General features: G+C 48.4%; 1 protein-coding gene across 3 annotated transcripts in view; it reads left to right on the top strand.

Moving 5' to 3' along the window:
- Positions 1 to 342: 342 nt before the first annotated feature.
- The window catches only part of LOC134983037 (uncharacterized), a 241,036-nt gene continuing 213,391 nt past the window's right edge, over positions 343 to 27,987 (top strand). For 2 of the 3 annotated variants that reach the window (XM_063948736.1, XM_063948735.1), the window contains exon 1: positions 344 to 541. In XM_063948736.1, coding sequence (XP_063804806.1) covers positions 490 to 541 — 52 coding nt within the window. In that variant the 5' untranslated portion in view covers positions 344 to 489. Of the gene's footprint in view, positions 542 to 27,987 lie in introns of all 3 variants that reach the window. The other variant, XM_063948737.1, reaches the window with a different exon arrangement.

Here is a 27,987-nt window from a genome sequence, read left to right as displayed (position 1 = left end):
AAGGTGACAGGAGGCGGCTGGTAGTTTATCTCTCTCCAGGGTCAGTGTGTGAGGTGACAGGAGGCGGCTGGTACATTATCTCTCTCCAGGGTCAGTGTGTGAGGTGACAGGAGGCGGATGGTAGTTTATCTCTCTCCAGGGTCAGTGTGTGAGGTGACAGGAGGCGGCTGGTACATTATCTCTCTCCAGGGTCAGTGTGTGAGGTGACAGGAGGCGGCTGGTAGTTTATCTCTCTCCAGGGTCAGTGTGTGAGGTGACAGGAGGCGGATGGTAGTTTATCTCTCTCCAGGGTCAGCGTGTGAGGTGACAGGAGGCATGGGGCAGTAGATGGGAGGGGAGTACAGGGACACACCCCGGCGCCGCCATGTTCCCCGTCCGGCAGCGCTTAGTTTCGGTTTCGGTTTCGGTGTGAGCGGTCTGTCTCCGGTACATCCCCCGGCTCCTCCTCTCCGTGTCCCCGCACTGCTGCCCGCCACCGCCCGGGGAGACATGATCCGCAGCGGCCTCCTGATCCTGCTCACCCGCTGCGCCCTGTGCTGGGGTGAGTGCGACACCTGTACACCCGCCATGTGTATATACCCCCTGTATATATAATATACCCCCACTGTGTATATACCCGGTATATATAATATACCCCCACTGTGTATATACCCTGTATATATAATATACCCCCACTGTGTATATAACATACCCCCCACTGTGTGTATGACTGTGTACACTCACTGTTTATATACCCTGTGTATATAATATACCCCTTACTGTGTGTATCATACTTGCCTACCTGACCCTCTCCATGAGGGAGAAAATGCTCTGTTCCTGGAGTTTCCTGGTAATGTATGATTGCCATCACCTGTGGTGAGCTAGGTAATTGATAAGAATGGTGTTTCACCACAGGTGATGGCAATCATACATTACCAGGAAAGTCCAGGGACAGAGCATTTTCTCCCTCATGGAGAGGGGCAGGTAGGCAAGTATGCTGTGTACACTCACTGTTTATATACCCCGTGTATATAATATACCCCCACTGTGTATATAACATACCCCCCACTGTTTGTGTACTCACTATATACCCCCTGTGTATAGAATATACCCCCACTGTGTATATACCCTGTATATATAATATACCCTCCACTGTGTGTGTGTACTCACTATGTACCCCCTATGTATATAATATACCCCCACTGTGTATATACTTTGTGTTTATAATATACCCCCCACTGTGTGCGTATACTCACTGTATCATATAAACCCCCTGTGTGCGTATACTCACTGTATATATACCCCCTGTGTGCGTATACTCACTGTATATATACCCCCTGTGTATATAATATATCCTCACTGTGTGTGTGTATACTCACTGTATATATACCCCCTGTGTGTATATACCTTGTATATCTAAGATTCTCCCTGTGTATATTATCTATCTATCTATCTATCTATCTATCTATCTATCTATCTATCTCATACCTCCTGTGTATATACCCTGTATATATAATATACTCCTTATATACCTTCTGTGTGTGTACACATACCCTGTGTATATAATATACCCCCTGTATATCTATATTTCTCATACGTCCTAGAGGATGCTGGAGACTCCGTAAGGACCATGGGGTATAGACGGGATCCGCAGGAGACATGGGCACACTGTAAGACTTTGAATGGGTGTGAACTGGCTCCTCCCTCTATGCCCTTCCTCCAGACCTCAGTGATACCCCTTTTCCACTTACGAGCACGGGTCGCAGCCGGGAGCCTGACACGGGAGCTGCCGACCGGCTGCGACCCGTGCTCGGCCCCTTTCCCATCAGCAGTCACAACCCGGCATATGCCGGGTTGGTGACGCTTCTAGTGACGCGGCAGGGGCGGCGCAGGGAGATCACATGATCTCCCAGCGCCGCCCTTCCATACAGTGTAAACGGGAGCCGTGTCGCATCGACACGGCTCCCGTTTACACTACAACCCTACCCGGATCAGTCCCGTGTCCTACCCAGGTAAATAGCCGGGTAGGATTCACGGGTCACTTGATCCGGGTTTACCCTTTTCCACTTGCAAAAAACACGGGTAAATGCGCGCCCCCGTGCATTTACCTGTATTTCTCTAACGTCCTAAGTGGATGCTGGGGACTCCGTAAGGACCATGGGGAATAGTGGCTCCGCAGGAGACTGGGCACAAAAGTAAAAGCTTTAGGACTACCTGGTGTGCACTGGCTCCTCCCCCTATGACCCTCCTCTAAGCCTCAGTTAGATTTTTGTGCCCGGCCGAGAAGGGTGCATGCTAGGTAGCTCTCCTGAGCTGCTTAGAAGTAAAAGTTTAAATAGGTTTTTTATTTTCAGTGAGACCTGCTGGCAACAGGCTCACTGCATCGTGGGACTAAGGGGAGAAGAAGCGAACTCACCTGCGTGCAGAGTGGATTGGGCTTCTTGGCTACTGGACATTAGCTCCAGAGGGACGATCACAGGTTCAGCCTGGATGGGTCCCGGAGCCGCGCCGCCGGCCCCCTTACAGAGCCAGAAGAGCGAAGAAAGCGGCGGCAGAAGACGTTCCAGTCTTCAAATAAGGTAGCGCACAGCACCGCAGCTGTGCGCCATTGCTCTCAGCACACTTCACACTCCGGTCACTGAGGGTGCAGGGCGCTGGGGGGGAGCGCCCTGAGACGCAATAAAACACTGTTTACACCTTATATGGCTAAAGTAATGCATCACATATAGCTCCTGGGCTATATGGATGCATTTAACCCCTGCCAGTTTTCCGAAAAAAAGCGGGAGAAAAGGCCGCCGTGAAGGGGGCGGAGCCTATCTCCTCAGCACACAAGCGCCATTTTCCCTCACAGCTCCGCTGGAAGGACGGCTCCCTGACTCTCCCCTGCAGTCCTGCACTACAGAAACAGGGTAAAACAAGAGAGGGGGGGCACTATTGGCAGCTAATATATAACAGCAGCTATAAAAGGGAGAAACACTTATATATGGTTATCCCTATACATATATAGCGCTCTGGTGTGTGCTGGCAAACTCTCCCTCTGTCTCCCCAAAGGGCTAGTGGGGTCCTGTCCTCTATCAGAGCATTCCCTGTGTGTGTGCTGGGTGTCGGTACGATTGTGTCGACATGTATGAGGAGGAAAATGATGTGGAAGCAGAGCAATTGCCTGTGTTAGTGATGTCACCCCCTAGGGAGTCGACACCTGACTGGATGGTCGTATTTAAAGAATTACGTGACAATGTCAGCACTTTGCAAAAAACTGTTGAAGACATGAGACAGCCGGCAAATCAGTTAGTGCCTGTTCAGGCGTCTCAGACACCGTCAGGGGCGCTAAAACGCCCGTTACCTCAGATGGTTGACACAGACCCAGACACGGATACTGAATCCAGTGTCGACGGTGAGGAGACAAACGTAATGTCCAGTAGGGCCACACGTTACATGATCACGGCAATGAAGGAGGTTTTGAACATTTCTGATACTACAAGTACCACAAAAAAGGGTATTATGTGGGGTGTGAAAAAACTACCAGTAGTTTTTCCTGAATCAGATGAATTAAATGAGGTGTGTGATAAAGCGTGGGTTTCCCCCGATAAAAAACTGCTGATTTCTAATAAATTATTGGCACTATACCCTTTCCCGCCAGAGGTTAGGGCACGTTGGGAAACACCCCCTAGGGTAGATAAGGCGCTCACACGCTTATCAAAACAAGTGGCGTTACCGTCTCCTGATACGGCCGCTCTCAAGGAACCAGCTGATAGAAGGCTGGAAAGTATCTTAAAAGGTATATACACACATACTGGTGTTATACTGCGACCAGCAATCGCCTCAGCCTGGATGTGCAGCGCTGGAGTGGCTTGGTCGGATTCCCTGACTGAAAATATTGATACCCTGGATAGGGACAGTATATTATTAACTATAGAGCATTTAAAGGATGCATTACTATATATGCGAGATGCACAGAGGGATATTTGCACCCTGGCATCAAGAGTGAGTGCGATGTCCATTTCTGCCAGAAGGGCGTTATGGACGCGACAGTGGTCAGGTGATGCGGATTCCAAACGACATATGGAAGTATTGCCGTATAAAGGGGAGGAGTTATTTGGGGTCGGTCTATTGGACCTGGTGGCCACGACAACGGCTGGAAAGTCCACCTTTTTACCCCAGGTCACCTCTCAGCAGAAAAAGACACCGTCTTTTCAAACTCAGTCCTTTCGTTCCCATAAGAACAAGCGGGCAAAAGGCCACTCATTTCTGCCCCGGGGCAGAGGAAGAGGAAAAAGACTGCACCAGACAGCCTCTTCCCAGGAACAGAAGCCCTCCCCCGCTTCTGCCAAGTCTTCAGCATGACGCTGGGGCTTTACGAGCGGACTCAGGCACGGTGGGGGCCCGTCTCAAAAATTTCAACGCGCAGTGGGCTCACTCGCAAGTGGACCCCTGGATCCTGCAGGTAGTATCACAGGGGTACAAATTGGAATTCGAGACGTCTCCCCCTCGCCGGTTCCTGAAGTCTGCTCTACCAACGTCTCCCTCCGACAGGGAGGCAGTATTGGAAGCTATTCACAAGCTGTATTCCCAGCAGGTGATAATCAAGGTACCCCTCCTACAACAGGGAAAGGGGTATTATTCCACGCTGTTTGTGGTACCGAAGCCGGACGGCTCGGTGAGACCAATTTTAAATCTAAAATCCTTGAACACTTACATAAAAAGGTTCAAATTCAAGATGGAATCACTCAGAGCAGTGATAGCGAACCTGGAAGAAGGGGACTATATGGTATCTCTGGACATCAAAGATGCCTATCTCCATGTCCCCGTTTAACCTTCTCACCAAGGGTACCTCAGGTTTGTGGTACAAAACTGTCATTATCAGTTTCAGACGCTGCCGTTTGGATTGTCCACGGCACCCCGGGTCTTTACCAAGGTAATGGCCGAAATGATGATTCTTCTTCGAAGAAAAGGCGTCTTAATTATCCCTTACTTGGACGATCTCCTGATAAGGGCAAGGTCCAGGGAACAGTTAGAGTTCGGAGTAGCACTGTCTCAGGTAGTGCTACGTCAGCACGGGTGGATTCTAAATATCCCAAAATCGCAGCTGATTCCAACAACACGTCTACTGTTCCTGGGGATGATTCTGGACACAGTCCAGAAAAAGGTGTTTCTCCCGGAGGAGAAGGCCAGGGAGTTATCCGAGCTAGTCAGGAACCTCCTAAAACCAGGCCAAGTGTCAGTGCATCAGTGCACGAGAGTCCTGGGAAAAATGGTGGCTTCTTACGAAGCGATTCCATTCGGAAGATTCCATGCAAGAACTTTTCAGTGGGATCTGCTGGACAAATGGTCCGGATCGCATCTTCAGATGCATCAGCGGATAACCCTATCTCCAAGGACAAGGGTGTCTCTCCTGTGGTGGTTACAGAGGGCTCATCTTCTAGAGGGCCGCAGATTCGGCATTCAGGATTGGATGCTGGTGACCACGGATGCCAGTCTAAGAGGCTGGGGAGCAGTCACACAGGGAAGGAATTTCCAGGGCTTGTGGTCAAGCATGGAAACGTCTCTTCACATAAATATCCTGGAACTAAGGGCCATTTACAATGCCCTAAGTCAAGCTAGGCCTCTGCTTCAGGGTCAACCAGTATTGATCCAGTCGGACAACATCACGGCTGTCGCCCACGTAAACAGACAGGGCGGCACAAGAAGCAGGAGGGCAATGGCAGAAGCTGCAAGGATTCTCCGCTGGGCGGAAAATCATGTGATAGCACTGTCAGCAGTGTTCATTCCGGGAGTGGACAACTGGGAAGCAGACTTCCTCAGCAGACACGACCTCCACCCGGGGGAGTGGGGACTTCACCCAGAAGTCTTCCAAGTGATTGTAAACCATTGGGAAAAACCAAAGGTGGACATGCTGGCGTCCCGTCTCAACAAAAAACTGGACAGATATTGCGCCAGGTCAAGGGACCCTCAGGCAATAGCGGTGGACGCTGTGGTAACACCGTGGGTGTACCAGTCGGTGTATGTGTTCCCTCCTCTGCCTCTCATACCCAAAGTACTGAGAATCATAAGAAGGAGAGGAGTAAGAACTATACTCGTGGCTCCGGATTGGCCAAGAAGAACTTGGTACCCGGAACTGCAAGAGATGCTCACGGAGGACCCGTGGCCTCTACCTCTAAGAAAGGACCTGCTCCAGCAGGGACCTTGTCTGTTCCAAGACTTACCGCGGCTGCGTTTGACGGCATGGCGGTTGAACGCCGGATCCTGAAGGAAAAAGGCATTCCAGATGAAGTCATCCCTACCCTGATCAAAGCCAGGAAGGATGTAACCGCAAAACATTATCACCGCATTTGGCGGAAATATGTTGCGTGGGGTGAGGCCAAGAAGGCCCCTACAGAGGAATTTCAACTGGGTCGTTTCCTACATTTCCTACAAGCAGGATTGTCTATGGGCCTAAAATTAGGATCCATTAAGGTTCAAATTTCGGCCCTGTCGATATTCTTCCAGAAAGAACTGGCTTCAGTGCCTGAAGTTCAGACGTTTGTCAAGGGGGTACTGCATATACAGCCTCCTTTTGTGCCTCCAGTGGCACCTTGGGATCTCAATGTAGTTTTAGGGTTCCTAAAATCACATTGGTTTGAACCACTTGCCACGGTGGATTTAAAATATCTCACATGGAAAGTGGTAATGCTGTTGGCCCTGGCTTCAGCCAGGCGCGTATCAGAATTGGCGGCTTTATCCTATAAAAGCCCTTACCTGATATTTCATTCGGATAGGGCGGAATTGAGGACTCGTCTTCAATTTCTCCCTAAGGTGGTTTCAGCGTTTCACATGAACCAACCTATTGTGGTACCTGCGGCTACTAGGGACTTGGAGGACTCCAAGTTGCTGGACGTAGTCAGGGCCCTGAAAATATGTTTCCAGGACGGCTGGAGTCAGAAAATCTGACTCGCTGTTTATACTGTATGCACCCAACAAGCTGGGTGTGTCACGATCCGGGTATCTGGACGCCATTACTTACCCTTCAGATGCCTCCTAAGGCTGGCTCAGCGTTCCAGGACCGGATCCCGCTGTTCCTGAGTTTCCACATGCAGAATGTCAGAGTGGTGATTTCATCAGCCGCGGCCTCCGCTGTGCCCGCGTGGTTAAATGTGCGCTTGTCAGTCTGGCGTCTCCTGTGGCTGGCGTCGCCATTACTGTTTCAATTCTCACATGGATTACAAACCAAACTTCCCTCCAAGTGTCTGCATGGGCGCAGCCATCTTGGATTTTGTCATCTGATCATTTCCACCAATCTGCTGTCTGTATTGTTGATTTGCATAATTGCCTAGCCAACCCCTTCCTTGCTGCAGGTATAAGTAAGCTGTGCCTGAGCAAGGAAGGCGTCAGTGCTTTGGTTGTCTAACCTAGTTCCAGTTTGTCTCTCTCCTGTGGTTGTCTTCCAGGTTCCAGCTCCTGTCTCCAGACTTCTGCTACAGAGACCCGCACCAGCATTCCATCTGCGGTGTAGCCTGACTCTCCGATCCATTCTGGACTCACCTGTTTCCAGCTACAACAATCACCTGCTTCCAGCCCAGCTTCCAGCAGTGTACAGCTTCTCTTAAAGGGCCGGTGTCCTTTTCTGCAGTTTACCACTCTCCACGGGTATTATTATTTCACCGCTCTCAAACTCCAAACTTCATTATTATTTCATCGCTCTCAAGTTCGTTTATTATTTAACTGGTCCCAGCCAGTATCCACTCCGTATCAACAACAGTCTGGTTCCAGCCAGTATCCACAGCAGCCGTTTTATCTTCAGCAGCCCTGCCTTTCCTGGAACACCGGCTGGTACGATCCTGGGTTCTCTCCATTGCTACAGTCAGGCCTGGTAAGAACTTTCCAACTAGAAGATTATAAGAACTGTCTCACACTACCAGTGCCTGTGGCCCTTGCCACCCTGTAGTACCCAGGAATTGTATTTATCCTCTGTTGACTTTTATGTTTCCTTTTACTGCTGCTGTGTTACGGAGTTTGTCATAATAAACATCATTGACTTTTATCCTGGTTGTCGTGGTCACGCCTTCGGGCAGTTATTCTACATGTTACTTACATGTCTAGGGGTCTGATACAACCTCCCAGGTTCCGTTACATCTCAGCCCCTACAACTGAGGCTGCCTCCCGTCAGCTCAGGCCCTCAGTTGTGACAGTAAGCACTGACCTAATGAATCCAGCCGGAGACCAGGATCAAGCGGCCAGGCCGATGCAAGAACTGGCAGCCCGACTTGAACATCAGGAGGCTGCACAGGGCCACATCATCCGCTGTCTCCAGGATCTCTCTACACGGCTGGATGGGATTCAAACGACCCTCCGTGGACCTGGCACGTCCGGTGCGTCCACTACAGTGACACCAGCTGTAACCCCACCCGCCTTACCCATTTCCAGTCCACATCTTCATCTTCCAACGCCAGCAAAATTTGATGGATCTCCAAGGTTCTGCAGGGGATTTCTCAATCAATGTGAAATCCACTTTGAGCTTCTACCTGGCAATTTCTTCAGTGACCGTACCAAAATTGCCTATGTCATCTCCCTTCTCAGTGGCTCAGCCCTTGACTGGGCATCACCTTTATGGGAGAAGTCTGATCCCCTGCTATCCTCCTATATTGACTTTGTAGCTACATTCAGGCGCATCTTCGACGAGCCAGGCCGGATAACATCTGCTTCATCTGAGATTCTTCGTTTACGCCAGGGAACACGTACTGTGGGACAGTATCTTATACAGTTTAAAATCCTGGCATCCGAACTGGCATGGAATGACGAGGCCCTGTATGCTGCATTCTGGCATGGCTTATCAGAACGCATCAAGGATGAGTTAGCTACCAGAGACTTGCCCTCTAAGTTGGATGAGCTAATTTCTCTTTGCACGAAGGTTGATCTACGTTTCAGAGAGAGAGCAACCGAGCGAGGAAGATCATCTACTCCTAAATCTTCTGCTCCTCCTCCTCGTCAACCATCTCCATCCAAGGATGAGCCTATGCAAATTAGTCGTTCCCGTCTATCTCCCGCTGAGCGCCGAAGACGTCTCTCTGAGTCTCTCTGTCTCTACTGTGCAGCTCCGTCGCACACTATCAATGCCTGTCCCAAACGTCCGGGACTCCAGATCCTAGCTCGCCAAGGAGAGGGCCGGCTAGGAGTAATGATCTCCTCTCCATCTCCTCATGACTGTAACCTCCCAGTGTCGCTCCAAATTGCTCAACGTTACAGGAACGTCATTGCCCTCCTTGATTCCGGAGCAGCTGGGAATTTCATAACCGAAGCTTATGTTAAACGGTGGTCCCTACCCACCGAGAGACTGTCCTCGTCCATCTCTTTGACTGCCGTGGATGGCAGCAAGATTTTTGACGCAGTCATTTCCTTAAGGACTCTTCCAGTTCGTCTGAGAGTGGGAGTTCTTCATTCTGAGTATATTTCTTTTTTAGTGATTCCAAGAGCCACACATCCAGTGGTTTTAGGCCTTCCATGGCTCCGTCTCCACAACCCATCAATTGACTGGACGACTACGCAAATACTGGCATGGGGTCCCTCCTGTGCTGAGACTTGTTTAGCCAAAGTTCTTCCTGTTTGTTCTTCCTTCCCCAGGTCAACTGATGTTCCGCCTCCTCCATATCAAGACTTCACGGATGTGTTCAGTAAAGCCTCTGCTGATATCCTTCCTCCTCATAGAGAATGGGACTGCCCAATCGACCTCATTCCAGGGAAGGTTCCACCGCGAGGTCGAACTTATCCGTTGTCTCTGCCCGAGACACACTCCATGGAAGAGTACATCAAAGAGAACCTGGCGAAGGGTTTCATCCGACCATCTTCTTCTCCAGCCGGCGCAGGCTTCTTCTTCGTTAAGAAGAAAGACGGTGGTCTGCGTCCGTGCATCGACTACAGAGGTCTGAACGACATTACCGTCAAGAACCGATACCCTTTACCCCTGATTACCGAGCTCTTTGATAGAGTTAGTGGTGCAACCATTTTCACAAAGCTGGACTTGAGGGGTGCCTACAATCTCATCCGAATCCGTGAGGGTGACGAGTGGAAGACCGCCTTTAACACCCGTGACGGACATTATGAGTACCTCGTCATGCCCTTCGGATTGAGCAACGCTCCAGCAGTCTTCCAGCACTTCGTGAATGAGATCTTCAGGGAAATCTTGTACCGCCATGTCGTGGTTTATCTAGACGACATCCTCATCTTTGCTAATAATCTCGAAGATCATCGTTTCTGGGTAAAAGAGGTTCTTTCCCGTCTCCGTGTCAATCACCTCTATTGTAAATTGGAGAAGTGTGTGTTTGAAGTTAAAACCATTCCGTTTCTAGGTTACATTGTGTCCGGTTCCGGACTAGAGATGGATCCTGAGAAACTCCAAGCAATCCAGAATTGGCCTATACCCTTAAGCCTCAAAGGGGTCCAGAGGTTCTTAGGGTTCGCCAATTATTATAGAAAATTTATACGAGACTTTTCCACCATTGTGGCGCCTATCACTGCATTAACCAAGAAAGGTGCTACTCCGTCCAAGTGGTCCGAGGAAGCTACACAGGCCTTTCACCTTCTGAAGCAACGGTTCATCTCTGCACCAGTTCTGAAACAGCCTGACACCGACTCTCCTTTTATCTTAGAGGTAGACGCCTCCTCCGTTGGAGTAGGAGCAGTGTTATCCCAGAGGGCCAAAGATGGACATCTACATCCTTGCAGTTTCTTCTCCCGGAAGTTCTCTCCAGCTGAGCGCAACTATGCCATTGGCGATCAGGAGTTGCTAGCCATCAAGCTCGCTCTGGAGGAGTGGAGATACCTGTTGGAGGGAGCTTCCCACTCAATCACCATACTCACCGACCACAAAAATCTTTTATATCTCAAAGGCGCACAATGTCTGAATCCTCGTCAGGCCAGATGGGCACTTTTCTTCTCTAGGTTTGACTTTAAACTCCAGTTCTGTCCGGGTTCTCAGAATCGTAAGGCCGATGCCCTTTCCCGCTCATGGGAGCAAGAAAATGAGTCCGAGTCTGCAGACAAGCATCCTATTATTAATCCGTTGGCATTCTCCACGGTAGGGATGGACTCTACGCCTCCACCAGGGAAAAGTTTTGTTAAGCCAGTTCTAAGGAAGAAGCTCATGCATTGGGCCCATGCTTCCCGTTTTGCTGGACATACAGGCATTCAGAAAACCCTTGAATTTATTTCTAGGTCCTACTGGTGGCCAACTCTGAAGAAGGACGTTATGGAATTTATTGCCTCCTGCCCAAAGTGTGCCCAACACAAAGTCTCCCGCCAGTCGCCTGCGGGGCAACTGGTTCCATTATCTGTTCCCCGTCGACCATGGACCCATTTGTCGATGGACTTTGTTTCCGATCTACCTATCTGCAACAAGTTTAATACCATCTGGGTGGTAGTTGACCGGTTCACCAAGATGGCACATTTCATTCCTCTCACCGGTCTTCCGTCAGCTTCCAAGTTGGCTCAAGTGTTTATACAAGAGATCTTCCGACTTCACGGTCTTCCTGAAGAGATCATCTCGGATCGTGGAGTACAATTTGTAGCCAAATTTTGGCGAAGTTTGTGTCAAGCCCTCCAAGTCAAGTTAAAGTTTTCCACGGCTTACCATCCTCAGACCAATGGTCAAACCGAGAGGGTGAATCAGGACTTGGAGGCCTTCCTCCGTATATATGTGTCTTCCTCTCAAGATGACTGGGTTCAACTCCTTCCTTGGGCCGAGTTCAGCCACAACAATCAATACCATTCCTCATCTTCTTCTACACCATTCTTCATTAATTATGGATTCCACCCTAAAGTCCCAGAATTCCAACCGCTTCCCGCAACTTCTGTTCCAGCAGTGGATGTCACCTTGCGTCAGTTTTCAAATAACTGGAGGAACGTCCGCGCAGCCCTGCTTAAAGCCTCATTCAGGTATAAGAAGTTTGCCGATAGAAAGCGTAGAGCGGTTCCTGCTCTCAAGGTGGGTGATCGTGTGTGGCTGTCCACGAAGAATTTGAGGTTGAGAGTTCCCAGCATGAAATTTGCACCTCGCTACATCGGACCCTTCAAGATTGAACAAGTCATCAATCCTGTTGCCTACAGGTTACAGTTACCATCCTTCTTGAAAATACCCAGGACATTTCATGTTTCTTTGTTGAAACCGCTGATCCTGAATCGGTTTCATTCCGCACTTCCTCCAGCTCCCAAAGTTCAGACTCAACGGGGAGTCGAGTACGAGGTGGCCAAGATTTTGGACTCACGTTTCCGTTACGGTCAGTTACAATACCTCATTGACTGGAAGGGCTATGGTCCTGAAGAACGCTCTTGGACCAATGCCTCAGACGTCCATGCTCCTGCCTTGGTCCGAAATTTCCACGCAAAGTTTCCTTTAAAGCCTAAGAAGTGTCCTGGGGCCACTCCTAAAGGGGGGGGTGCTGTCACGATCCGGGTATCTGGACGCCATTACTTACCCTTCAGATGCCTCCTAAGGCTTGCTCAGCGTTCCAGGACCGGATCCCGCTGTTCCTGAGTTTCCACATGCAGAATGTCAGAGTGGTGATTTCATCAGCCGCGGCCTCCGCTGTGCCCGCGTGGTTAAATGTGCGCTTGTCAGTCTGGCGTCTCCTGTCTCCTGTGGCCGGCGTCGCCATTACTGTTTCAATTCTCACATGGATTACAAACCAAACTTCCCTCCAAGTGTCTGCATGGGCGCAGCCATCTTGGATTTTGTCATCTGATCATTTCCACCAATCTGCTGTCTGTATTGTTGATTTGCATAATTGCCTAGCCAACCCCTTCCTTGCTGCAGGTATAAGTAAGCTGTGCCTGAGCAAGGAAGGCGTCAGTGCTTTGGTTGTCTAACCTAGTTCCAGTTTGTCTCTCTCCTGTGGTTGTCTTCCAGGTTCCAGCTCCTGTCTCCAGACTTCTGCTACAGAGACCCGCACCAGCATTCCATCTGCGGTGTAGCCTGACTCTCCGATCCATTCTGGACTCACCTGTTTCCAGCTACAACAATCACCTGCTTCCAGCCCAGCTTCCAGCAGTGTAGAGCTTCTCTTAAAGGGCCGGTGTCCTTTTCTGCAGTTTACCACTCTCCACCGGTATTATTATTTCACCGCTCTCAAACAATCACCTGCTTCCAGCCCAGCTTCCAGCAGTGTACAGCTTCTCTTAAAGGGCCGGTGTCCTTTTCTGCAGTTTACCACTCTCCACCGGTATTATTATTTCACCGCTCTCAAACTCCAAACTTCATTATTATTTCATCGCTCTCAAGTTCGTTTATTATTTAACTGGTCCCAGCCAGTATCCACTCCGTATCAACAACAGTCTGGTTCCAGCCAGTATCCACAGCAGCCGTTTTATCTTCAGCAGCCCTGCCTTTCCTGGAACACCGGCTGGTACGATCCTGGGTTCTCTCCATTGCTACAGTCAGGCCTGGTAAGAACTTTCCAACTAGAAGATTATAAGAACTGTCTCACACTACCAGTGCCTGTGGCCCTTGCCACCCTGTAGTACCCAGGAATTGTATTTATCCTCTGTTGACTTTTAGGTTTCCTTTTACTGCTGCTGTGTTACGGAGTTTGTCATAATAAACATCATTGACTTTTATCCTGGTTGTCGTGGTCACGCCTTCGGGCAGTTATTCTACATGTTACTTACATGTCTAGGGGTCTGATACAACCTCCCAGGTTCCGTTACATCTCAGCCCCTACAACTGAGGCTGCCTCCCGTCAGCTCAGGCCCTCAGTTGTGACAGGGTGCTCCTGCTTCTAAGCAGACGATTGCTCGTTGGATTTGTAGTACATTTCAGCTTGCACATTCTGTGGCAGGCCTGCCACAGCCAAAATCTGTTAAAGTAAACAAAAAAGAAAAAAGAAAGGTATAACTTGCGCCTATGGAGCTGCTTTGTACTAAAACTCTGGGATACACCACATCCAGTTATATATTTACAATTACAAATTGAGAATAGTCCACAAGCGCTACCAACAAACAGCTAAACACAATGAGGTGATTTTATATATATATGTGAATCTTTTTGAGGTTTCAGTCCTCAGGATATTGGATAGAGTCCGCCTTGCGGTTCGCACCTCTGGACTGACCTCCTCACAACGGGGGATGTTCCTCAAAAGGTTTCTTTTCCGCACTCTTTAACACATCAAATTTCCTGGATCTCACCCCTCCTTCATAAAAAGACGCTCACCTCATATATGTGCCCTATGTGCCTTGAAAGGTTTCTTTATTTCACTTCTTTTTTCACATAACCCTCTTTATATATATATATATATATCATCCGAAGCTGATCCTGTCCCATATATATTATGCTCACCTTAAGGTAAGGCCCTATATGCCTTAAAAGGTCTCTTTTTCTCCGTCTGTCCTCCGTGCTTTCTTTCCACACCTCAAAGAGTCCGTATGCAGTGTATCAAAAAGGTATAGAAAGTTCAAAGTCCAAAGTTGTATAAAAATGTTCAAAAATTTATTTTCGGTAAAACATTCCATAAAACATAGAATAAAAATAATGGTATATAACCCATTAAAATATACCCCTAAATAATAGTGGCCACAGGTTCATCCCACAGTATGCCTCTCGGAACCCGTCAGGGAGTGATGTCTTACCCTGAAAAAAACGGATTCTAGGGATTCCTCCTAGGAGATCAAATTCCTCACACAGAAGAAAAAGTGGGAAACCTTACCACTTGGGGTCAAAAAGATTGTGCCAACGCGTTTCGGATAACAAATCCTTCCTCAGGGCATAATGTGGGATCAACCTGGTAGGCCTTTTATACTCTACTACAGTCTCCCCTGATTCCCTTGACAGGAGGGCTAAGAATCTAAAAGAAAATATAGTTAGCAGTGTAGTAACGGCTCCGAGGATGCCCACTAGAAATGTATCTAAGGGCTTTTTCAGGTGTGGTCTGTGTATTATGTGTAAGGCGTGTAAAAACAAAGAAAGTAAAATAACACAATACAGGTCTACACAAACGAATAAAGTCTATAACATTAAAGACTTTATCACCTGCAATAGTAAGAACTGTATATACCTACTGGAATGTTCGTGTGGACTACAGTATGTGGGGAGAACCACACGGATGCTCAAAGTAAGAATGGCGGAGCATGTCCGTAATATTAAAAAAGGCCTCGAATCCCATAGTGTTTCATCTCATTTTGGCAAAACCCATATGTGTAACATTGGCCACCTAGTTGGATTCTGTGGTATTAAAATAGTAACACCAAGTTGGAGAATGAAGAGTGGGGAGGCACACTTAGCAAGGACAGAGATGAGAGCCATTTATGAATTGGGAACCCTGACGCCTAAAGGGTTGAATATAGATTTTGAGGTCAAGTGGTTCCTTTGAATGGCTGTATTCCCAGTATCGTTGGAAGAAGACCTAATTGATGTCGGGCAGTGAGTAATTAAGGCACAACTATAGGTCTACTGATATGTCATCTACATAGGCTTAGGAAGTTGTACCTAAAGATATAAAGGTTTATATGGCAAAAAAGGTATGATGGAGGAATGAAGATGTACAATCGATCTAGTATATCGAGACGGAATTCCGTATGAACTTTTTATTATTAAGTCTCATTGAATAGCGGAATGTTATATAAGAGAATATATGAAGCTTGTGTATATTTCTCTAACAAATTGTCTTCTATTTATCTATATGCTCCCGTACGATGGTTCCGGTGTAATAACATTGAGGAGGTACCGTTGCGCTCTAAGCAAACTTCCTGTTTGCGTGCCAAAGACCGGAAGTACGTCACAACCGCTAACGGCGGGGGACATTACACCTCCGAACAGACGGGAACCTTGTAAAAGGGTGAGGGGTCCGTAATGAGTGACGGACACACGAACAGGAAGTGACGTAATAACCGGAAACTATGGACTACGGCACGAACGGAGCAAAGGATGAAATATGGACAAACGGATTTGGATTTGACTCTATTTAGACAAAAGAGAAATATGGGAATTTACGGATCCGTTACTCTGTACCTTATATTGTATTTTACCAATTAATGTTTAAAAAGTATTTATTATACAAATTATACTTGTTTTACAATTTTTTTGATTCACTGTTATGGTTGTTATCGATGTAAGGGAAAGTCCAAAGTGGAAGTCTGGAAATTTTATGTGGTTTTTATGAAGATTAGAGAGCAAGGATTCCTGATTGGTTGAGGGAATCAGGGGAGACTGTAGTAGAGTATAAAAGGCCTACCAGGTTGATCCCACATTATGCCCTGAGGAAGGATTTGTTATCCGAAACGCGTTGGCACAATCTTTTTGACCCCAAGTGGTAAGGCTTCCCACTTTTTCTTCTGTGTGAGGAATTTGATCTCCTAGGAGGAATCCCTAGAATCCGTTTTTTTCAGGGTAAGACATCACTCCCTGACGGGTTCCGAGAGGCATACTGTGGGATGAACCTGTGGCCACTATTATTTAGGGGTATATTTTAATGGGTTATATACCATTATTTTTATTCTATGTTTTATGGAATGTTTTACCGAAAATAAATTTTTGAACATTTTTATACAACTTTGGACTTTGAACTTTCTATACCTTTTTGATACACTGCATACGGACTCTTTGAGGTGTGGAAAGAAAGCACGGAGGACAGACGGAGAAAAAGACCTTTTAAGGCATATAGGGCCTTACCTTAAGGTGAGCATAATATATATGGGACAGGATCAGCTTCGGATGATATATATAAAGAGGGTTATGTGAAAAAAGAAGTGAAATAAAGAAACCTTTCAAGGCACATAGGGCACATATATGAGGTGAGCGTCTTTTTATGAAGGAGGGATGAGATCCAGGAAATTTGATGTGTTAAAGAGTGCGGAAAAGAAACCTTTTGAGGAACATCCCCCGTTGTGAGGAGGTCAGTCCAGAGGTGCGAACCGCAAGGCGGACTCTATCCAATATCCTGAGGACTGAAACCTCAAAAAGATTCACATATATATATAAAATCACCTCATTGTGTTTAGCTGTTTGTTGGTAGCGCTTGTGGACTATTCTCAATTTGTAATTGTAAAATCTGTTAAAGCCCACTCCACAAGGAAGGTGGGCTCATCTTGGGCGGCTGCCCGAGGGGTCTTGGCTTTACAACTTTGCCGAGCTGCTACTTGGTCAGGGGCAAACACGTTTGCAAAATTTTACAAATTCGATACCCTGGCTGAGGAGGACCTGGAGTTCTCTCATTCGGTGCTGCAGAGTCATCCGCACTCTCCCGCCCGTTTGGGAGCTTTGGTATAATCCCCATGGTCCTGACGGAGTCCCCAGCATCCACTTAGGACGTCAGAGAAAATAAGAATTTACTTACCGATAATTCTATTTCTCGTAGTCCGTAGTGGATGCTGGGTGCCCAACCCAAGTGCGGATTGTCTGCAATACTTGTACATAGTTATTGTTACAAAAATCGGGTTATTATTGTTGTGAGCCATCTTTTCAGAGGCTCCGCTGTTATCATGCTGTTAACTGGGTTCAGATCACAGGTTGTACAGTGTGATTGGTGTGGCTGGTATGAGTCTTACCCGGGATTCAAAATTCTTCCTTATTGTGTACGCTCGTCCGGGCACAGTATCCTAACTGAGGCTTGGAGGAGGGTCATAGGGGGAGGAGCCAGTGCACACCAGGTAGTCCTAAAGCTTTTACTTTTGTGCCCAGTCTCCTGCGGAGCCGCTATTCCCCATGGTCCTTACGGAGTCCCCAGCATCCACTACGGACTATGAGAAATAGCTACAGGCTCCCTGCATAGTGGGAGTGAGGGGAGAGAAGCAGGACCTACTTCTGTGAGTTAAGGGCTCTGCTTCTTAGGCTACTGGACACCATTAGCTCCAGAGGGTTCGATCACTTGGTGCGCCTAGCTGCTCGTTCCCGGAGCCGCGCCGTCACCCCCCTCACAGAAGCCAGAAGAAAGAAGCCGGTTGAAGAACAGAAGAGTTCAGTGACGGCAGAAGACTTCAGTAACGGAGGTACAGCGCCGCGGTCGCGCTGCGCGCCATGCTCCCACACACCAACTTCACTCACAGGGTGCAGGGCGCTGGGGTGGAGCGCCCTGGGCAGCAAGTTACTGAGGGTCTCTCCACTGGCATGAGATGTATATTCGGTGCCCGGGCACCGTGTACGATACCCCCGCCAGTATAAAGCAGCGGTCCCGCTGCGCGCCATTACTCCCACACACCAACGGCTTTCCAAGGGCGCAGGGGGTGTGCCCTGGGCAGCAATATATACCTTCAATTGAGTCTGGCAAAATATGTATACAGTGCGTAAGCACTGTATACGGTCTCCTGCCAGCATAAAAAGCTATATTAATAGCGGGGCTGAAGCGCGTCGAGAAGGAGCGGGGCTTAGCCCTCACAACAGGATTCAGCGCCATTTTCTCCATGTCCCCGCCAAAGCAATGTGTACAGTGCAAACGAGGGGGGGCACAGTGTTTTAGTGCTATATAGTGGGAAATATAGCACTAGTTTGATAAAGGGCATGTAATCATTGTGTTTTGCATATATGTCTGTGTGTTCCCTGTCAGATATACCCACTATAGCTTTTTAGTCCACATGTGTCGACATGCGTGACTGCTCTGTCAAAAACAGCTGTTGGGATCACTGTCGGCATTGCCGACGCCTGTTGGTACTTGATTCAGTAGATGCAGTATCAGCAGGTCGGTAGTTGTATGCTTGTCAATAGTAAACACTGTATGGGAGACACAGTAGTGTGTGAGTGACCCTGTCGGCACCAACTGTTATTACTGGGTGTAAATTAACATGCTGTAACTACCTTATACCTGTATATATATTTATGTGTATATATATATGGTACGCTTCCATGGGCCTGTAGCTCGAGCACAGACATGGTAGTATATGTGGGGGAGTGTTATAAAACTTATTTATGTATACTTCCATCAGACCCCTCGGGGTCGCAAGAATGTTATTTTGCCTGGTTACTACTCCCTGCTGTCGACGGATACTAGGTTTTCTGTCGACCATAACGTTTCCTGGTAGATTCACAACTGGGGCATTCAGTACATGGTCATACACATTCAGAACACATTAATGTCACTAGGGACCCGACGGTACAATCCGCTTATATGTATGATATATATATATATATATATATATATACTATGTCTGTAATTGTGTATTACATTATGTATATTCATAGTATGATTTATAATGAATGCTGAAGTAAAATAATTTCGTCTCATGTGCTTGTCGCTCTGTTGATTAAGCTCTAGGTCGGCCGCGACGAGTTGGTCTCAGATCCTCTCAAGGAGTTCGAATGTTTATTCCTTTTCCCAACGCGGATAGAATACTGTGAAAGTCAACTCCTGGTCGTCACGGGGCCCTGTCGCAAAGGATCGTACACAGGAAGCTAAGTGATATTTTATTTCTATGCTTTGGAGTTATTGGCATTACATGCACATGGGGGAGTGGTTATATTCGGAAAGACATCCGATAGCATTACCCTAAAGAGAGAGGGGAGGTTCCTTATGTTGGTTCTTCTCTATAACATTGCGGCAGGCTGCCGTGCGAATGCAGGAGGTGTGGCCGGGGGAATGCTGAGGCTGACTCCGAGAGATACTGGAGTTTTTCCCTGGGACGGTGTACCGCAGTTCAGTCAATCTCGGCGGTTACCACTGGTAAATCTAACTTCGTGAGTTAGTCTCCTTCACAACGGTTGGTGACGCATTCTTTTGTGGGATGCAGTCATTTTAACCGGTTCGATACCGTTCTTTTTTCCCTTTCTGTGCAGACAGTGGAAGGTGAAAGGTAAGATTTCTGCAGCCTTGTGAGATTCACAGAAGCGGATGTCGTTTTCTGTATCTACCACATCCACCGCATGACGCTGGGTCTATCTGGCTGGAGCCCACTCCGGTGACCACTCGTCTACTACTTTTCAGTCAGTCCGGGAATAGGCTAGGACCTGTGAGTTAATTAGAGAACCAAAAGGGGGACATTCTGGCATTTACAGATGGTTTCCCTCACTGATTTTTCAAATAGATCTTGCCGTTTCCCCTCTTGAATGGGGAGGTAGTACGCGACACCATACCAGAGTGGCGCCAGGTTCAGGGCATTGTCCTGCTGTCCCTGTTTAAAAAAAATAAAAAATGGTGCAAATCGTTGTTTTCTCTGACTGTTCTTCCACACAGGGGAAGGCTGTTATTCCCAAACGACGCAGGCGTCGGGGGTGGGTATCAGAGTAGATACTGAACGGTTGAGATTCTGTGTGTTCCTGTGGAAAGAGGTCTGAGGATCCGGAGTCGGATCAGATTTGCTGTGACAATCCATCAATATGTTCCGTTGATGAAGAAGATGGTGCGGCCTAAGAGGCCTTTTCGGTGAGCAGGTAAAATGCCAGACTATAATCCTAATGACCAGGATATCGCTCCTGTGGTGTCTGCTCGGTTCTCACCTTCTAGAGGGACGAAGGTTCGGGATCCAGAATTAGATCCTGGTGTCCATGCATGCAGATCTCCGAGACTGGGGAGCAGTCCTTGCAAGGGAAGTATTTCCAGAGGAAAAGGTCAAGCTGGGAAGCTTGTCTGAAATAAGTTTCTTTAATTAAGAGCTATTTTCAATGAACATATGCTTAGTGATCTGCCCGTGTTAATTCTGTCGGACGACTTGACAGCAGTGGTGTAAGTAGGCCGCTAGGGCGGAACAAGGAGCAAAGTGGCAATGGCAGATGCCGAAAAAGTTTTCCGCTGGGTGGAAAGACTGGTAAACGCTATATTAGCAGTCTTCGTTTCGGATGTGAACGACGGAGAAATAGATTCCTCTGCAGACGCGATCTCCCATCCGGGAGAAATACGGTCGTCCTCGAGAAGCTTTCAATGAAGCGACAAGTCTTGGAGGAGTGCCTCAATTGGACATGTTAATGTCTCGCCTCAACGAGAGATCTCAAGGATATTGTTCCAGGTCAGGGGACACCCAAGCCATGGCGGTGGACGTCCTCGGGACACCCTGGGTGTTTTCAGTCGGTCTATGTGTCCCCTCCGTTTTTCACTCTTCTGAAGGTGATATTCGTAAGAAGAACATGAAAATTCACGTAGGAAGAACAAAGGTTCAGGCGATCCTCATTGTTCCGGTCTAAATAAGGAGGGCTTGGTATCCAGTTCTTCAAGATTTACTCATAGAAGATCCCTGGCCTCTTCCTCTACGTGAGGAACTGTTACAGCAAGATCCAGGCGTGTATCAAGACTTACCGAGGCTGCGTTTGACGGTGTGGCGGTTGAACGACATGTCCTAGCCAGAAAGGGTATTCCCAGTGAAGTCGTTTCCACACTTCTTCAGGCTAGAAAAGAAGTAACGGCAAAGCCTTACCTCCAGGTTTGGAGAATATATGTGTCTTGGGGTGAATCCAAGACAGCTACTACGGAAGGTTTCAGCTGGGTCGTTCTTCTCCTTTCTTTGCAAGCAGGTGTGGGTGCAGGCCTAAAGTTAGGCTCCATTTAAGTGCGGTTTTTGGCCTTATAAATGTTCTTTACAGAAAGAATTGGCAACCTTTCCGGAAGTTCGGTCCTTCGTGGAAGGAATACGGCACATCCAACCTCCGTTTGTGCTCCCATTGGCACCGTGGGCCCTTGACGTGGTGTTGCGTTTTCTTGTGTCACAATGATTGGAACCTTTATGAAAGGTTGTGGTAAAAATTCCTCTCTTGGACAGTGGTCTTGCTTTTGGTTTTGACGTCCGCAAGGCGGGTGTCTGAAGTAGCGGCTGGGTCTCACAAGAGCCCCTGTTTGATTTTCCTGGTAGATAGAGCGGAATTGAGAACTCAGATAATAGTTCTGCCAAAAGTGTTTTCGGTGTTTCGCAGAAACCAGCCTATTTGATGCCTGTGGTGGCTTAAGCATTGGCTGAGTCAGGGTCTCTCGATGTAGTCAGGGCTTTGAATATTTATGTTTCCAATTTGGCTCAGATTCGGGAAACAGAGGCTCTGTTTGTCCGGTATGCTTCAAGCGTGATTGGGGTGCCTGCGACTCTGCAGTCTGTTACACGCTAGATCTGTGATACGATTCGGCGTGCTCGTTCTACGGCTGGATTGCCGTTACCGAAGTCGGGGGAGACCCATTCTAACAGGAAGATGGGCTCTTTTTGGGCGGATGCCCGAGGAGTCTCGGCGGTTCAACTTTGCCGAGCGGCTACTTGGTTGGGTTCGAACACATTTGCTAAGTTCTACAAGTTTGATACCCTGGCTGATGGGGACCTCATGGTTGCTCAATCGGTGCTGCAGAGTTGTCCGCACTCTCCCGCCCGGTCTGGAGCTTTGGTATAAACCCCATGGTCCTTATGGAGTCCCCAGCATCCACTAGGACGTATGAGAAAATATGATTTTAATTCCTACCGGTAAATCCTTTTCTCTTAGTCCGTAGAGGATGCTGGGCACCCGTCCCAGTGCGTACTGTGTCTGCAGTTATTGGTTTTGGTTACACTCTAGTGGCTGTTCTGTCAGGCTGTTGGGACGTTGTTCATGCCATGGCAGGCGGTATCTTATTATTGGTTGTGTTGACACACAGGTTGTGTTACATATTCTCTCATGTGGCTGTGTTTTGTTCATGCCGTTGGCTGGTGTTCTATTGAATGCCACGTTCTGCGGTATGTTCGTGGTGTGAGCTGGCATGACACTCACCGTGTTTAAACAATAAATTATTTCCTCGAAATGTCCGTCTCCCTGGGCACAGTTTTCTAACTGAGGTCTGGATGAGGGGCATAGAGGGAGGAGCCAGAGCACACCCATTCAAAGTCTTATAGTGTGCCCCTGTCTCCTGCGGATCCCGTCTACCCCATGGTCCTTACGGAGTCCCCAGCATCCTCTACGGACTAAGAGAAAAGGATTTACCGGTAGGTATTAAAATCCTATTATACCTTGCATGCCCTGTGTATATAATACATGTTTCCTTTGCCGGGGAGGTCGGGGGGAGGGGGGGGGGGTGACACTGGGGCCCTAATTGTTTGTGTGTGTGTGTGTGTGTGTGTATATGTATACATATATATATATATATATATATGTATGTATGTATGTATCGCAAAATCCGGCACTCCACGAGAACAGACTTGTAACTTTGCCGGGTGCCCTCCAGAGATCATGTCAAATGGCGTGTCTCATACAACTTCCAACGGCGGCACTCCGGACAGGTAAATAAATCTCAAATAGACTGCATCTCTTTGCAACGTTTCAGCTCCTTTATTGAGCTTTTTTCAAGCAGGTTACCTGCTTGAATAAAGCTCAATAAAGGAGCTGAAACGTTGCAAAGAGATGCAGTCTATTTGCGATTTATTTACCTGTCCGGAGTGCCGCCGTTGGAAATAAATATATATATATATTAGTGATGAGCGGATTCGGTTTTACTCGGTTTTACTCGGTTTTACTCGGTTCTCAAAACGGCATCTTATTGGCTCACGGATGTCACGTGTTTTGGATAGCCAATAAGATGCCGTTTTGAGAACCGAGTAAAACCGAGTAAAACCGAGTAAAACCGAACCTCGCTCATCACTAATATATATATATACTGTACCCTACACACTATGTACATCTTACTGACCCCATGTAAAACCCGACCCACGTGGATAAAATGGCCGTTGCGGCGCTAGGTGCCAATTTTAAATGTATCGGCAGCAGTAGGCGCCATGTTTTAACGGTGTTACCTGGCGCCGGGTGTGTAAAACATTATTTTTTATTGCTTTTGGATGTGCGGCAGCCCCGGGGCGCTTGGGTAGCAGTATACTGTTAACCCCGAGTTTAAATAAGTTTTGGAAAAAAATCTAATGTGTAAATGTTCTGTAAGCGGCATGTGCAGCACTGAGTACAGGACAGCAGATCCCCAGCTGCAGCGCTGTGCTGAGTAACACCGGCTGCAGCACCAGGCACAATGCGTGTATGTAATGTGTATATGTTATGTAAGCGGTATGTGCAGCACTGAGTACAGGACAGCAGATCCCCAGCTGCAGCGCTGTGCTGAGTAACACCGGCTGCAGCACCAGGTACAATGCGTGTATGTAATGTGTAAATGTTATGTAAGTGGTATGTGCAGCACTGAGTACAGGACAGCAGATCCCCAGCTGCAGCGCTGTGCTGAGTAACACCGGCTGCAGCACCAGGTACAATGCGTGTATGTAATGTGTAAATGTTATGTAAGCGGTATGTGCAGCACTGAGTACAGGACAGCAGATCCCCAGCTGCAGCGCTGTGCTGAGTAACGCCGGCTGCAGCACCAGGTACAATGCGTGTATGTAATGTGTAATTGTTATGTAAGCGGTATGTGCAGCACTGAGCACAGGACAGCAGATCCCCAGCTGCAGCGCTGTGCTGAGTAACGCCGGCTGCAGCACCAGGTACAATGCGTGTATGTAATGTGTAAATGTTATGTAAGCGGTATGTACAGCACTGAGCACAGGACAGCAGATCCCCAGCTGCAGCGCTGTGCTGAGTAACGCCGGCTGCAGCACCAGGTACAATGCGTGTATGTAATGTGTAAATGTTATGTAAGCTGTATGTACAGCACTGAGTACAGGATAGCAGATCCCCAGCTGCAGCGCTGTGCTGAGTAACGCCGGCTGCAGCACCAGGTACAATGCGTGTATGTAATGTGTAAATGTTATGTAAGCGGTATGTGCAGCACTGAGTACAGGACAGCAGATCCCCAGCTGCAGCGCTGTGCTGAGTAACACCGGCTGCAGCACCAGGTACAATGCGTGTATGTAATGTGTAAATGTTATGTAAGCGGTATGTGCAGCACTGAGTACAGGACAGCAGATCCCCAGCTGCAGCGCTGTGCTGAGTAACGCCGGCTGCAGCACCAGGTACAATGCGTGTATGTAATGTGTAAATGTTATGTAAGCGGTATGTGCAGCACTGAGTACAGGACAGCAGATCCCCAGCTGCAGCGCTGTGCTGAGTAACGCCGGCTGCAGCACCAGGTACAATGCGTGTATGTAATGTGTAAATGTTATGTAAGCGGTATGTGCAGCACTGAGTACAGGACAGCATATCCCCAGCTGCAGCGCTGTGCTGAGTAACACCGGCTGCAGCACCAGGTACAATGCGTGTATGTAATGTGTAAATGTTATGTAAGCGGTATGTGCAGCACTGAGTACAGGACAGCAGATCCCCAGCTGCAGCGCTGTGCTGAGTAACGCCGGCTGCAGCACCAGGTACAATGCGTGTATGTAATGTGTAAATGTTATGTAAGCGGTATGTGCAGCACTGAGTACAGGACAGCAGATCCCCAGCTGCAGCGCTGTGCTGAGTAACGCCGGCTGCAGCACCAGGCACAATGCGTGTATGTAATGTGTAAATGTTATGTAAGCGGTATGTGCAGCACTGAGTACAGGACAGCAGATCCCCAGCTGCAGCGCTGTGCTGAGTAACACCGGCTGCAGCACCAGGTACAATGTGTGTATGTAATGTGTAAATGTTATGTAAGCGGTATGTGCAGCACTGAGCACAGGACAGCAGATCCCCAGCTGCAGCGCTGTGCTGAGTAACACCGGCTGCAGCACCAGGTACAATGCGTGTATGTAATGTGTAAATGTTATGTAAGCGGTATGTGCAGCACTGAGTACAGGACAGCAGATCCCCAGCTGCAGCGCTGTGCTGAGTAACACCGGCTGCAGCACCAGGTACAATGCGTGTATGTAATGTGTAAATGTTATGTAAGCGGTATGTGCAGCACTGAGTACAGGACAGCAGATCCCCAGCTGCAGCGCTGTGCTGAGTAACGCCGGCTGCAGCACCAGGTACAATGCGTGTATGTAATGTGTAAATGTTATGTAAGCGGTATGTGCAGCACTGAGTACAGGACAGCAGATCCCCAGCTGCAGCGCTGTGCTGAGTAACACCGGCTGCAGCACCAGGTACAATGCGTGTATGTAATGTGTAAATGTTATGTAAGCGGTATGTGCAGCACTGAGTACAGGACAGCAGATCCCCAGCTGCAGCGCTGTGCTGAGTAACACCGGCTGCAGCACCAGGCACAATGCGTGTATGTAATGTGTAAATGTTATGTAAGCGGTATGTGCAGCACTGAGTACAGGATAGCAGATCCCCAGCTGCAGCGCTGTGCTGAGTAACACCGGCTGCAGCACCAGGTACAATGCGTGTATGTAATGTGTAAATGTTATGTAAGCGGTATGTGCAGCACTGAGTACAGGACAGCATATCCCCAGCTGCAGCGCTGTGCTGAGTAACACCGGCTGCAGCACCAGGTACAATGCGTGTATGTAATGTGTAAATGTTATGTAAGCGGTATGTGCAGCACTGAGTACAGGACAGCAGATCCCCAGCTGCAGCGCTGTGCTGAGTAACACCGGCTGCAGCACCAGGTACAATGCGTGTATGTAATGTGTAAATGTTATGTAAGCTGTATGTACAGCACTGAGTACAGGACAGCAGATCCCCAGCTGCAGCGCTGTGCTGAGTAACACCGGCTGCAGCACCAGGCACAATGCGTGTATGTAATGTGTAAATGTTATGTAAGCGGTATGTGCAGCACTGAGTACAGGACAGCAGATCCCCAGCTGCAGCGCTGTGCTGAGTAACGCCTGCTGCAGCACCAGGTACAATGCGTGTATGTAATGTGTAAATGTTATGTAAGCGGTATGTGCAGCACTGAGCACAGGACAGCAGATCCCCAGCTGCAGCGCTGTGCTGAGTAACGCCGGCTGCAGCACCAGGTACAATGTGTGTATGTAATTTGTAAATGTTATGTAAGTGGTATGTGCAGCACTGAGTACAGGACAGCAGATCCCCAGCTGCAGCGCTGTGCTGAGTAACACCGGCTGCAGCACCAGGTACAATGCGTGTATGTAATGTGTAAATGCTATGTAAGCTGTATGTACAGCACTGAGTACAGGACAGCAGATCCCCAGCTGCAGCGCTGTGCTGAGTAACGCCGGCTGCAGCACCAGGTACAATGCGTGTATGTAATGTGTAAATGTTATGTAAGCTGTATGTACAGCACTGAGTACAGGACAGCAGATCCCCAGCTGCAGCGCTGTGCTGAGTAACGCCGGCTGCAGCACCAGGTACAATGCGTGTATGTAATGTGTAAATGTTATGTAAGCGGTATGTGCAGCACTGAGTACAGGACAGCAGATCCCCAGCTGCAGCGCTGTGCTGAGTAACGCCGGCTGCAGCACCAGGTACAATGCGTGTATGTAATGTGTAAATGTTATGTAAGCGGTATGTGCAGCACTGAGTACAGGACAGCAGATTCCCAGCTGCAGCGCTGTGCTGAGTAACGCCGGCTGCAGCACCAGGTACAATGCGTGTATGTAATGTGTAAATGTTATGTAAGCGGTATGTGCAGCACTGAGTACAGGACAGCAGATCCCCAGCTGCAGCGCTGTGCTGAGTAACACCGGCTGCAGCACCAGGCACAATGCGTGTATGTAATGTGTAAATGTTATGTAAGCGGTATGTGCAGCACTGAGTACAGGACAGCAGATCCCCAGCTGCAGCGCTGTGCTGAGTAACACCGGCTGCAGCACCAGGTACAATGCGTGTATGTAATGTGTAAATGTTATGTGAGCGGCATGTGCAGCACTGAGTACAGGACAGCAGATCCCCAGCTGCAGCGCTGTGCTGAGTAACACCGGCTGCAGCACCAGGTACAATGCGTGTATGTAATGTGTAAATGTTATGTGAGCGGTATGTGCAGCACTGAGTACAGGACAGCAGATCCCCAGCTGCAGCGCTGTGCTGAGTAACACCGGCTGCAGCACCAGGTACAATGCGTGTATGTAATGTGTAAATGTTATGTGAGCGGCATGTGCAGCACTGAGTACAGGACAGCAGATCCCCAGCTGCAGCGCTGTGCTGAGTAACACCGGCTGCAGCACCAGGTACAATGCGTGTATGTAATGTGTAAATGTTATGTGAGCGGTATGTGCAGCACTGAGTACAGGACAGCAGATCCCCAGCTGCAGCGCTGTGCTGAGTAACGCCGGCTGCAGCACCAGGTACAATGCGTGTATGTAATGTGTAAATGTTATGTAAGTGGTATGTGCAGCACTGAGTACAGGACAGCAGATCCCCAGCTG

This window comes from Pseudophryne corroboree, assembly GCF_028390025.1.
Source record: "Pseudophryne corroboree isolate aPseCor3 chromosome 2 unlocalized genomic scaffold, aPseCor3.hap2 SUPER_2_unloc_1, whole genome shotgun sequence".
NCBI classification, from domain to species: Eukaryota; Metazoa; Chordata; class Amphibia; order Anura; family Myobatrachidae; genus Pseudophryne; species Pseudophryne corroboree.
The sequence above is the reverse complement of the archived record's forward strand: the minus strand, read 5'-3'. Positions and strand labels throughout refer to the sequence as shown.